The sequence below is a fragment of the Aspergillus stella-maris genome (genome assembly GCF_047715825.1).
Source record: "Aspergillus stella-maris strain CBS 113639 unplaced genomic scaffold BDV14scaffold_79, whole genome shotgun sequence".
Lineage (NCBI taxonomy): Eukaryota > Fungi > Ascomycota > Eurotiomycetes > Eurotiales > Aspergillaceae > Aspergillus > Aspergillus stella-maris.
The window spans coordinates 44,313-56,812 of record NW_027396873.1 but is presented as its reverse complement, the minus strand read 5'-3'; the positions used below and the strand labels follow the sequence as shown (position 1 = coordinate 56,812).

The 12,500-nt window shown below is 51.0% G+C and overlaps 4 protein-coding genes across 4 annotated transcripts; 2 read left to right on the top strand and 2 right to left on the bottom strand.

Moving 5' to 3' along the window:
• The first annotated feature begins 8 nt into the window (after positions 1 to 8).
• On the top strand, positions 9 to 2,255 carry BDV14DRAFT_182588 (kynurenine--oxoglutarate transaminase). Its single transcript, XM_073770243.1, has 9 exons — positions 9 to 412; positions 462 to 530; positions 587 to 671; positions 724 to 829; positions 886 to 958; positions 1,006 to 1,159; positions 1,209 to 1,222; positions 1,267 to 1,690; positions 1,738 to 2,255. Exons 1-9 carry the CDS (start codon positions 210 to 212, stop codon positions 2,026 to 2,028), a joined length of 1,419 nt encoding a protein of 472 aa, XP_073623429.1. The 5' UTR covers positions 9 to 209; the 3' UTR covers positions 2,029 to 2,255.
• Positions 2,256 to 2,503: 248 nt separating this feature from the next.
• On the top strand, positions 2,504 to 4,555 carry BDV14DRAFT_211630 (cytochrome P450; the record flags this gene model as incomplete). The annotated part of the gene is made up of 6 exons (XM_073776132.1): positions 2,504 to 2,788; positions 2,860 to 2,989; positions 3,040 to 3,389; positions 3,457 to 3,707; positions 3,769 to 4,040; positions 4,126 to 4,555. The coding sequence occupies exons 1-6, from the start codon at positions 2,578 to 2,580 to the stop codon at positions 4,553 to 4,555; spliced, it is 1,644 nt and encodes a 547-aa protein (XP_073623428.1). The 5' UTR covers positions 2,504 to 2,577.
• A 2,105-nt stretch (positions 4,556 to 6,660) lies between these two features.
• On the bottom strand, positions 6,661 to 9,764 carry prm1 (pheromone-regulated protein PRM1). Its single transcript, XM_073770242.1, has one exon. The coding sequence runs from the start codon at positions 9,046 to 9,048 to the stop codon at positions 6,847 to 6,849; it is 2,202 nt and encodes a 733-aa protein (XP_073623427.1). The 5' UTR covers positions 9,049 to 9,764; the 3' UTR covers positions 6,661 to 6,846.
• A 567-nt stretch (positions 9,765 to 10,331) lies between these two features.
• Positions 10,332 to 12,304, bottom strand: BDV14DRAFT_211629 (NAD(P)/FAD-dependent oxidoreductase; the record flags this gene model as incomplete). Its single annotated transcript, XM_073776131.1, has 6 exons — positions 10,332 to 10,544; positions 10,579 to 10,677; positions 10,900 to 11,296; positions 11,411 to 11,933; positions 11,989 to 12,028; positions 12,083 to 12,304. 6 exons carry the CDS (start codon positions 12,302 to 12,304, stop codon positions 10,332 to 10,334), a joined length of 1,494 nt encoding a protein of 497 aa, XP_073623426.1.
• Between the last annotated feature and the right edge of the window lie 196 nt (positions 12,305 to 12,500).

Sequence of the window (12,500 nt, the reverse complement as noted above, 5' to 3'; positions counted from 1 at the left end):
GCACAGCAGTAGGAACTACGGAGTAGGAACTGTTGACTTGAGCAAATAAATTAGGGTTCCGGTTCAGGCAGACAGTGCCAGCGGTGTCGCAATCACTCGGCCGATGAATCATTGAAGTTCTCCAATTATTCTTCTCCCGTTCCGCAGTTGTCATCCACGGCCCCTCATCCTCCCTTTGTCCCTCTCCCCTTTGTTGTTCTCCATTCTCTATGCTACCAGCCTGTCGCTTCGCTACTACGGTCCTTGCCAGATCCTCTATTCCATTGAGCTTGTCTTCCTGCTACCCAAGATCAAGACTCGTACCCCGCCTATCAAGCTTCCCCGCCGGAGTTAGAGCGATGTCGGCCACCACAGCTCGTGAGGACCCCTTCAAGCCTGCGCAAAGAGTCGCAGGCCAGCGACAGGATGTCTGGTAAGAATCGCGTTACTGTGCTCGTTAGGGTCGTGTTGACATGTTCCAGGTCGATTGTCAATGAAGCCGCTGCGGCTTCTCCGGTTCAGCCCATCGTGAACATGGGACAAGGCTTCTTGTGAGTACTGGCTTGACAAAACAGACAGGATAAACACTAATTGCTTCCTACTACAGTGGCTACAACCCCCCGAAGTTTGCCCTCGATGCCGCAAAGGCTGCTCTCGACCGAGTCGACTGCAACCAATACTCCCCAACCAAGGTACACACCCACCCCGCATTGCGATATTCGACTTCGACTCACCGTGACACAGGGTCGCCCACGCCTCAAGAAGGCTCTTGCCGATGCATACTCGCCGTTCTTTGGTCGTACGCTAAACCCGGATACCGAAGTTACAATCACTACTGGCGCAAACGAGGGTGAGATGACAATGTGGGGTGAACCAGGAACCACGGAAGTGAGCTGACTGGTATAGGAATGTTGAGCGCGTTCATGGGATTCATCGAGCAAGGAGATGAAGTCATTATTTTTGAGCCGTTCTTCGACCAGTGAGTTGGAACCTGCCGCTGTATCTTCAGCGTCTGACGGTATGCAGGTACATTAGCAACATTGAGATGCCCGGCGGCACTATTCGATACGTGCCCCTTCACCCTCCAAAGGACGGAGCCACCAGGACTTCGTCTGCATCAGAATGGACCATCGACTTTGACGAGTTCGAGAAGACGATAAACCCCAAGACTAAGATGATTGTGAGTTGCATACCAAAAAACCTACCAAACAGCTGCTAATCAATACTAGGTCTTGAACTCACCGTAAGCCACCTCCTCTTGAGTCCCGAGCCCAGCTAATGAAGCAGACACAACCCCGTCGGAAAGGTCTTCTCGGAGGCCGAACTCGAGCGCATTGGTGATCTCGCCGTGAAGCACAACCTCATCATCCTCTCTGACGAAGTCTACGACCGCCTCTACTACGTCCCTTTCAAAAGAATTGCTACTATGAAGCCCGAGTACTATGAGCGCACGCTCACCGTCGGCTCCGCCGGAAAGGCCTTTTACGCCACCGGCTGGCGGGTTGGGTACCTGATCGGACCCGAGCACCTGATCAAATACGTCGCAGGCGCGCACACCCGTATCTGCTACAGCAGTGTGTCTCCCCTACAGGAAGCCGCAGCCGTTGCCTTTGAAGAGGCAGACAAGCAAGGATTCTGGGATGAGAGCCGTGACGAGATGAAGGACAAGGTTGAGCGATTCTGCCAGGTCTTTGACGAGCTTAACATTCCTGTGCGTCTAAATCCGTGGCTCGATTGACCACCCACTGACTTTTCTAGTACTCCGACCCCGAGGGCGGCTACTTCGTCCTCGCCAACATGGCCTCCGTCAAGCTCCCCGAGGACTACCCTTTCCCTCCTCACGTGGCTAGCCGCCCGCGCGACTTCAAGCTGTGCTGGTTCCTCATCCATGAGGTCGGTGTTGCCGCCATTCCACCCACCGAGTTTTACACCGACCAGAACGCCCATATTGCGGAAGACTACCTCCGTTTTGCAGTTTGCAAGGAAGATGACGTCCTTGAGACTGCCAAGCAGAGACTGCGCGGTCTGAGCAAGTATATCCAGCGGTGAACAATCTTATGCCATAGGGACATGGCGTGGGCTTTTCTTTGGTAAATGGTATATTATAGACGAGGTATCTTTATATAGCCCGTTACCGGGTCTCTCGGCGATGAAAGTATCTTATGCTGTATGCTGTGCTACCTTTGTAATGTCAGCTTCTTCCTTTTGTAGTCGGCTATCGCCTTGTTCACAGTTTCTCTCCTACTCTTACACACTGCTTACACGGAACAGCAGAGTCTTATGCTTTAAATAGCGCATAGTTCTTCAAATCAAGTGACCAGAGATAAGCAACGCCAAGATGCTGACAACCCAGTTCAACGGTTTTCTTCAGCCTTGCATACCGGGATTTCAAATTCGCACAATCCAAAGGGCTAGGCAAACGCCGTTGGAGAAGGTTTAACACGCACCGGCACATGCAGGGTCCCCGAACCCTGTCTCTTACCATAGCAACCTATAGCATACGTGGCACGCAGACCCCGAGTATATCAGATAAACCTTATCCCGTTCTTTGACGATGAAAACCCCCGCACCCGAGATAAAGCGATTTCTAGACCTAACATGTTTTCGATTCTCAGTCTGGCCGTGGCGGTCCTCGGCCTTCTAGGGCTGTACACCCTGAAACGGTTTTTGGAACAAACTTCCTCGCCAGTCTCACATCTTCCTCTTCCTCCGGGCCCGAAGCCACTGCCAGTAGTAGGGAACTTGCATGACCTTCCAGCGAAAGATGAGCCAGATTGGCTGCACTGGGTGAAGCACAAGGATCTCTACGGTAAACTCCTATGGAATCTATAATTTTAAACCAGTCTTACAGACTCAATAATATAATTATACATCATGCAGGCCCAATAAGCACGGTATCAGTCCTCGGCCAACGCCTGATCATTCTCAACGATGCTCAACTGGCCATCGATCTGCTGCACAAGAAGGCCGGGGTTCATTCTGATCGTCCTGATGCACAGATGGCCGTGCTGTTCGTTACTCCATGTTGCATAATCTCTTCCAGATACTAACGATACACAGCTCCGGTTGGGGCAACGGATCCGCCGTAATCCGCTACAGCCCGCTCGTCACAGCTGGCCGCAAAAACATGCACCGTGAAATTGGGACCCAAGCAGCCGTGTCCCGATTCCAGGGCACACAAGACCTCGAGGTCCGACGGTTTCTATTGCGGGTACTCAATAGCCCAAGTCAGCTAGCTCAGCATGCGAGAAAGTTAGCTGGTGCGGTGATACTGAAGATCACGTACGGGTATGAGATTGATCAGAGTGATGGCTCTGATGATCCCCTTGTTGATATTGCGGATACGGCGCTGGTGAACTTTTCGATTTCTGCGAGGCCTGGGACTTGGGCTGTGGATCTCTTTCCGGCGTGTATGTTTCCACCTTCGATATCCTCTCTGAATTTGCTATGTATTAAGCTACTAACAAAGTCCAAAAGTGAAGTACATCCCCTCATGGGTTCCGGGTGCATCATTCCAGCAGACAGCGGCTCTCTTCAGGAAACAGACCGAGGCACTCGCCGACGTCCCTTGGGCTTTTGTGAAGCGTCAAATGCATTCATCAAAGACCTACGATTCCTCATATGTGTCGAACCTCTTAGACGCAAACCCAGATATCCGCGTCGGATCCTCCGAGGAGACATCCATTCGGTGGACTGCTGCCTCGCTCTATGGAGGCGGTGCTGATACGGTATGCAACCTCCTCCTTCCACTGCATAGAAACAAACTAAAAGAAAGATGTAAATCACAAGACAGTATCAACAATAACAACCTTCTACCTGGCAATGACACTATTTCCAGAAGTACAGAAAACAGCGCAAGCTGAAATCGACAACGTCATCGGCCATTCGCGTCTGCCTACCACAGATGATAGAGAGAATCTACCGTATATAAACGCCCTCGTGAAGGAGGCGCTCCGATGGCACCCGGTTATACCCATGGGCCTTCCGCACAGAGCCATGGTGGACGATGTCTGCAATGGGTACCGCATCCCGAAGGACTCTGTTGTTCTGGCTAATCTTTGGTAAGTATGGCCAATTTACTATCTCATACGTTCCTTAGGTCTTAGACATCCAAATTCAATTAACGTAACGCTAAAATGAGACAAGGGCATTCACGCATGACGAAAACACATACAAGTCCCCCTCCGAATTCAACCCATCTCGCTTCCTAGGCGACTCACCAGAAAAAGACCCGCATACTCTTGTCTTCGGCTTTGGTCGGCGCATCTGTCCCGGGCGTGTTCTTGCAGACCGTACGATCTTTCTCGCTATCGCGCAGTCACTAGCTGCTTTTGAGATACAGCCTTCAAAGCTTCGTGGAAGGGATGAGTATAAGACGAAGGATCAACAGCAATTTTCGAGAACCCAGTTCTCGCCGGGAGTGATCAGCCACTCTAAGCCTTTTGCCGTGGATATCAGACTCAGGGATCAGGCATATGAGGAGCTGATAAGGGGTGTCGAGAGGGTTGAATGGAAGAGAGAGCATGCGGATGATTTGAGGAACTTGGCTACGGAAATGGAAATGAATCAGGGCTGAAAGAGGTAAAGATTCTAGGTCATAGGATAGGAGGAGTAGGAGTTAACAATTTCATTTATTCCCTATCTACTGGAGAAAGCCACCAGCAGACATGACCCCTGATCCTGTAATCCATGTCAATTAAGTGCCCTACATACAGTAGCCTGCCTTGTCTGATTGAATCCCACACTTAGATACAGTATAGCCAAAGCACAACAAAAGCAGACGGACGGGAGTCGACAGCACAATCTCAGGAAAATAAATCACCAGACGATGAAATAACGCGAGGCATTCACACCACAAGCACATAAATGACCACCATACGACTAGACAGGTACCGTAACCATCCAATCTCTCGCTGCCCACCAACCAACCTACCAACCAACCAATCTACCACCCACGGCCAACTCTGCAAGCCTTCCATCCTTCCTTCTTCCTTTCCTCGCCTCCTAATTAAGCTAACCCGCAGCTACCTAAGCTTCCTAAGCCCCCTACGAACAAGTCCCCCACGTCCACTGCGCCCCACTAGGCGCCCTAAACCCATGACAATTACTATTGCAGCACCAAGCGCAGCCACCATACAGACAGCATTCGTTGCCTGGTTGCAGGTGTCAGGCTTCTGTTAGATTCGAGAGGAGGTATGTCAGTAGGTATGGTGTAATGGGTGGTTGATGCGTGCTGGTGTTGGATAGTACTGGTATTTGGTGTGGTGAGGGAGAAAGGAAGGGAGGGTTGACATGAACATACGTGGACGCTCAGGCTGTAAGATGAGAAGGGATTGTGTATGGACGTTGATGTCGGTTGGGGAGATCAAGGGTTGCTCGTGATGCTGTTGTTGCTGCTGCTGCCGGTTGATGTGATCCGTATTATAAGTACCGGTATTATCATGTTGTACTTGTTGCCTTCGGCAGCAGTACCAGCAGTCGCCCTGTAGATTAGGTAGGCGTAATAGTGGATTTCTCTTGCTCTGTTGATGAGCAGCTAGCTAGTAAATAGGTAATCAAGCAAGCAAGCAGGCAAGCAAATCCTCAACCTCCCTGTAATGCAAAGCTCGAGTTCTAAATTCATACTTACATATCTCCTCGGCTCCTATAAATCAAAAACACACAGGTTAGCGCAGATCAATGACGGTCATAATCACACAAGTAAGGGCCATGTAGTAAGGTCTATATAGTGCAGTGCAGTCCAGCCCAGTCTAGAAATAGAGCACATACCCAATCCACAGGACAACCAAGATTTTCGGGGAGACAGACGGGCCAACAGTCCGGCTGATTGGCATCGTCTAGGGCGGGGGAATTCGGATGGCTGTTGCTGCCGTGTAGGATGTAGATGGTTGGCAGGGAGAGTGATAGGCCTGGGAGGAGGAAGAGGGAGGGAACAAGGGCTAGAAGAATCTTGGATGGAATCATTTTGGTAGAGGCTTGAGGGGGTATTAGATGGGTAGATTGGTAGATAGATTAATTGATAGAAAACTATGATGCAGATGGAGTGGTCAAACGGAGTGGAGGGGGTGGTATGTCCTGTTTATAAGGTATCCCGTCTAGCCACCAAGCCCTAAACTTTCCCCTCAGGTTTGGTATGCTAGAGTGCAAATGGGACTTGTATGCGCGCACCATGCTCGTCATCATACATAAATCTCTCACCCGTCCGTCCAAAAAACAATGAAGCAGAGATGGCATGAAATGTAGGACGGCCAAACAAAGCAGTGCATGAACTGGAAATGTCTATTTATGACAAGTTGGGAGGGGATGTGGGGATACTGTACTACCCAAGGCAGAAGCAAGAACTATAGAGTTCTCTACGCTCGTGTAAAGTCTAAAGACTGCAGATGCATGCCATTGGATTGGATAGTGCATACATCGCATCAAAAATTGGATTAATGTTGAACATGACGTTCTACTGACCCCGCACTGCAACTACGGTGGAAATGGAATTTGGCCGTAGTGGCAATGGGGAGTTCAATCTCGCAGGGTAATGGTGCGTCTGTGCTATGTGACCTAACTTCAAATCTGGGTACCCCTGTTGGGATACGCCTCACGGCAGTTCTACGCTGACATACTATGACAGGGACATCGAGCAGTCATGAGTGCAGCAGCACATAATATTACCAGATACAATGTTAATGAGTACACTAGTAGCATGTGGGTATTAACATAAATGCTAGGCTATGCTTCAACGCCAAATCGTGTAGTACCACCAGTGTACAAACCCAATGCAAATACATACGAAAGGAACAGAAAAAAAACCAAAAAAAAAAATGGGCTAATGCTATGCATATTACACAAACGAAACGCAGTTGCTAAGCAAGCTCATCACCGCTTCTCAATAACCGGATAATGACTCCCCCTCAAATCCGCAACATCAACCTTTAGCGCATTCCTCTGCCCCGCAAACCCCATCTTCTCATCCTCAAACCCGTTCTCCGTCGTCGTAACAGCCGTAGCAAATGGCGGGCCAGCAGACGCAAAAGTCCGGTTTGGCGGTTCGTACGGCGGTGTTGGCTGGGATCGTGAGACGTTATGCGGAACCGCAGTAAGCGGGACGTCGTCAAACCCGTTATTGTCGGGGCCAGAGGAAGGTCCCAAATGCGGGGCTGGACCATGTCCGCCATCACCGCGGTTGCGATCCTGCGAGCGGAAGAGAGATAAAGCGCGGATGATACCGAAGACGAGGTTTAGAAGCCAGAGGAGGAGGATCACACCGGAGATGAGTGCTTCAACAGCAATACCGGATTCGATCGCGGATGTAACGCGGAATACAACCTCCGTGATTTTGTTAGATGTCGACGAACCCGCATCGGAAAGGAAACTATCGGAACCTTCGCCGTCAAGACTCTGAGCCGCACCCTTGGAGAACGTATCGTTCGACAACTCGGGAAAATCGATATTCGCGTGGTCATGCACCCATGTGAGACCTTTCTGAATACCTGCGATCTTCAAGCCGATGAGGCAGTCGAATACGTCCATCATTGGGTTGTAGAGGATCGTTCCGCCAAAGGTGTCGTTGAGTACACCAGTCGTCTCATCGACGAAGGCGTTGAGTGTCTTGTTAACGCCCGTCGTGGTGGTGTTTACCCATCCAAAGACATTGTCGTTGAGATCGCTGTTCATGTCCCTGATAACACCGTTCGCGCCGTCGGACCATTCAGCTGAGGTCTCGTCAAGAGATGTGACGATTTTATCGGCGAAGGCGCCGACCTCGGCGGAGAGTTCGGGGACGGCCTTTTCGACGGCTTGCAGGAGGAGGTACTGGCAGAGACAGGCGAAGAGACCGGCTAGACCCAAGGAAAGGATGAACAAGGCAGGCGGAGACGTAGCGTACGCGATGACCCAGCGGACGAGAATCTGGCGACGGCTGTTGTTGAAACGGCTGGCTGCTTTGATGCCTGCAGCGGCAGAGTACGGTCTTGAGACAATGTAAATGACGTCCATGGGGTCGTGGGCTTCCTTGCGGACGAGCTGGGATCGTTCCTTTTGCGCGCGCCAGCGACGAATTTCCTGCCAGGCCATGGGGACGCAGACAAGAACCGCGGCGACGGCGAGGACGGCGATGAAGATCTTCTTGGCTGTTTCTGCGATGTCGCTGACTTTATCGAAGAATGAATCGATTCCGTCGCTGCCTTTGCAGAAACTGAGCTGTTTCTTTGCGGGAACGGGGAGCGAGTCGCGCTCAAAGGTGAATGTGCCCATGGACTCGTTGATGAGTTTCTTGACCTCGTCAAAGGGCGTGCGAATAATGTTCTCGACAAAGTCGCTGACCTCGTCGAAAGTTGGCACGGATGCGTTGAGCTTGTTGAGGCCCTCGTCGAAGGAAGAGGGCAGCTTTGCGTTTTCAAGCTTGTCGGTATACTGTGTCAGATCAAGTTCCGGGACCTCGTCAGCGCCAAAGATGCTTCCGACTGTGTTGATTCCGTCGACAAAGTCGTTGAGGCCGTCTTCGAATGTATCCGCTGCATCGCTGATACCTTCACCGATGGACTTGATTGTTGAGTTGAGGAAGTCGCCGGCATCCTTCAGAAGACCAACACCAATATCGACCGTGCCGCGGACGGCCATAGTGATAAGACAGAGGTAGGTCTGGTACAACATTTTGATGAAGAACACGACGAGCTCCTCCACCCCCGACACAACAAGAATAAGCATAGTCTTGAGGGCGGCAACTGCAGTCTCGACACCGGAAGCTGTGAGTTCGTTTACCCCTTGGGAGAGGTAATGGGGTGTTGAAGCCATAGCGCTGCCCATCGATTCAACAGATGTGCAGGCTGATAGCGCCTCACGCCGTGCGGAATCCATGTTTGTATTGAGACTGGCGACAGCGATCAAGAGCCTGACCAGTACAAGGAGTAGAAGTATCGTCCATCGGTTCATCCATATCTGCGACAGGCGGGCGCGCAGGCCCATGTATGGCGTAAGGTCATCTGGTCGCATTGCAACCACACGGCCTTGATTCGAATCGTGAGCTCCATAGGGAGGAAGAAGCGGAAAGATCGAGCGGGCGGACCGTGAGAAAATCATAACGAGAGTTTTGGAAGTTGTTTTGGCAGATGTGTTGTCGGTAGAAAAATGAAATAATGTCGACTAAATCGTCAAAGCCGTCAAGGCCGTAAAGATCGTAATTCAAAACACAAGGAAAAGCTGGCCAGCAGCAACTAGATCGCAAAAGATAAGAAGATGCAGTCTATTGAGAAGCCATACCGCATGAATCGAAATTGGTCCGAAAGGAAAGGGGAGAGCGAGTGAGTGAGTGAAGTGTTAGTAGAACCAAATAGGAAAGGAGAGAGGCAGAACAGAACAATAAACGGCGGAACCGTTCACATTTATTGCAGAGAACACAAACGCTACCATAATGCAACACGGAGAAAGAGACTGTTTGAGGCAGAAACCATAAAGACAAGAATAGTCTTTCATTGGCGCTTGCCCATTGAGCGCCAGAGACATGGCACTCGCAGTCATTCAAGCAGAACAATGCAAATGAAACTGGCGAATGAGAGGCGATTTGTCCTTGAGTAGGGGTTTCATCTCGCGCTAGGATTCTTCAGCGAGTGCCAGTGACACCAGTGGGGTTCGCGAGCTTCCTGCAGAGCGCTTCGGCAGGCCAAATATAGCACTGTAGGGAGATAGTCATAGTCGGCGCTTAGAGATGCGGCCTCCTCATCCAATCCTTCAACCTCCGCTCTGGCGCCAACGGGCGACTAGCAGGGTTGCTGCGTTAGGCTGCGGTTGAAACTGAGATCTCCGCAGATTTTTGTTCCGAGACGATCATTTGACAAAAGATTCTTCAGGCCTTTGTTGACGATGTCATGGGTTCGGCCGGCTGCGCTGTCGCTTCACTTGCCACTGGGGTAGCCTGGAATGGGCTCGACTGGTTGTTAGTTGCTGATGGGTTAGCTTGGTCATATACCCCATACTGTTGACATTATTTATAGTAACATTTCGCATGAGGAGGGAAGGTTCGAGGGTAGAATAACGGGAGGTGGTAGCTTGGCGGTGGTGAGGGGGGCACGAGACCCTGTTGCACGTGACAACATAGGCCTCCGTACACCTGACTCTCACACTGACTCTGTAAACAACGACAGCAACACCAAACACCTTTGTCACCTTGATGGCGCTTCTATCTGAAAGCATTGCATATTATATTGCATAATTCATTGCATATTGTCATTGCACATTACAGACTAGAAGTGCTGAACGCCACCATATACATCCGAATGTAAGCAAAACTTCGTGCGCCCCGCAAATATAGGTATACTTCAAGCTCAGCAGAAACAGAAACAGCAGAAGCACAAACACAAATAAACTCAAGCAGGCTGCTTCACAGGCCCCAATGTCCCTCGCTCCATAATCGGCGCCATCCCATTAACAATATCCACCTTGAAACTATTCAGATCCAGAATCCGAACCATCTTCATAATAACCTCATCGCACTGACTACTCTCCGAGAATGTCGCCGCGCCTCGCGCAGCCCATCTTCCCTCAGCCTGACTGGTATCAAGGTCCGCCAAACATCCACTCTCAACCTTTTGGATGACCTTTGTACAAAATTACGGACCTATCCACTTCCCCTTTACTCAGCTTTTCACCAGCATCAATCGTTCCCTGAAAAGTAGGTCTGAAATGTACAAACGCCACTGTCACGGTGCCAGCCTAGAGCCTCAATCCGGGGATGAGGATCGCGAGATTCTGCTTGTTCTGACCGCCTGGCTGACCGATACTTCCTCAACTCCGATGTTGATCCTGTTCCTGATCTCTGAGCGACGTCTTGTTATACTAAGCGCCTGTCTGATAGCCTGATCCTGCGTTCTGCCCGTGTATCTACTTCGTTATTCTATTCTGAATGCACTCCTGAGCCCGCTCCTTGACAGCCACGTCGAAATTCACCTCATCCAGCTCATTCAAAACGGCCTTTTCCCTGCCGAGGATCTGCTCCATTGCACTGCGGACTACAAGCAGAAAGCGCGTGTAAGCTTCGGCTACCTTGGCTGAATGCCAACCGCTGGCTTCTTCTTCAGAACAGTTGCCCCTGAGGCTCGCGCAAATGGTGACGGCCGCTGATATTCCACCCATCATGGCGAGGCGCACGCCTGATGAGAAGAGCGGGTCGATGAAGCACCCTGCGTCGCCCGCAATACGCGCATGGGGGTGTGCGTAGGTACTCGCGCTATACGACCAGTCTGCCGCAATTCGGGAGGACCGGAGATCAGCATCGCTCAACAATTTCGCAATCCCCGGCGTTTCCTGCAGACAGGCAAGACAGAATCCTTTGCTCGACTGATCTCCAGACCAGCCCCATCGGGCTCGTCTCATGGCTGAGATAGCGGTGACTCGACCAAAGCCTTCTTGACTAGACCGTGGATTTCATCATGGCCCAGACTCAGACTGATAAGCGCGCATCTTCTCCGCAATCCTCTCCTGCTTCAAAGTAACGCCCACAGACACTGTCCCATCATGCAGCTGGACATACCAAACCCAGCCGCTTCCGTCCGTCAGGGCCTCGGAGAACGGGTCACCTGGATTCGGCCCATACGTTCCTGCCCCGCGCTGATACCCCCACAGCGCCATGCTCTGCAGTCTTTGATTCTGGATCCGGGTCTCCATGTACTTGTTGCTTAGTAGACCTGCGCGTTCTGATGCGTCGACGAGGTACTCGAAGGAAATCGTACCGGTGGTAACAGTTTTGTCTTTTTTGCGAGACCAGCACGCCGAGATGGGTCTTCTACCTAGGGCTTTGTTCTGGTTTTGGCCTTGCTTGGCTGGCGCGAACTCAAGAGACGGCATTCTGACACCATCAAAGACCGTTGCGCCGTTCGCCTCTGCATGTCTGAAGAGAATATCATCTGCTTCTGAGCGGAGGACGTTCCACGCGTGGTTTCCTGCTCCGCCGGCGCCAACGAAATCTGTGTCTGCGAAGCATTAACCGGGATACTACCAAAAGAGAATGAACGGAACGACACTTACACCATGGCTGCAAGGAAACCAACTTGAATGAAGCATCATTCTATGTTTGCCTCTTAGTCAAAGGATCAGGCTAGGGCATAGGTAGTATACTCACCTTCCTCAAAAAACCATGATTGTTAGCCTTGTCATAACACTCAATAAAGTCTAACAAGTACCGCACGGACGGCAAGAGGCTCTCCCCAATATGGTACCGCGGAAATTCCTCTGCTTCTAGAACCACAGTGTCGATCCCCTCTCGACCCAGCACAGACGCTGCATACGAGGCTGCGGGACCGCCGCCGATTATGAGAATTGTACAGTGATTGGGGATGGACATGCTTGATGGCATGGAAAGTATGTAGATGAAGGTAAATCGAGGTAGGGCTGACAGGCTGACTCTTAATCACGGAAAGACGAACAATACTGTAGCATAGCACCTACACCCAAAACAGCTGCGCCCTAAGGTCCAAGGCAGATATAAGTACCCAAATGGAGTCCCGGATGCAACAACCCACATAGTTGTTCAAGGCACA

What these genes read in the sequence shown, in the direction of transcription:
- BDV14DRAFT_182588 (XM_073770243.1), top strand. Translation starts at nt 210, where the DNA reads ATGCTACCAGCCTGTCGCTTCGCTACTACGGTCCTTGCCAGATCCTCT. An exon ending in AACATGGGACAAGGCTTCTT is followed by an intron (nt 531 to 586) that starts GTGAGTACTGGC and finishes TTCCTACTACAG; the next exon opens with TGGCTACAACCCCCCGAAGT. An exon ending in ACCAATACTCCCCAACCAAG is followed by an intron (nt 672 to 723) that starts GTACACACCCAC and finishes ACCGTGACACAG; the next exon opens with GGTCGCCCACGCCTCAAGAA.
- prm1 (XM_073770242.1), bottom strand. Translation starts at nt 9,048, where the DNA reads ATGATTTTCTCACGGTCCGCCCGCTCGATCTTTCCGCTTCTTCCTCCC.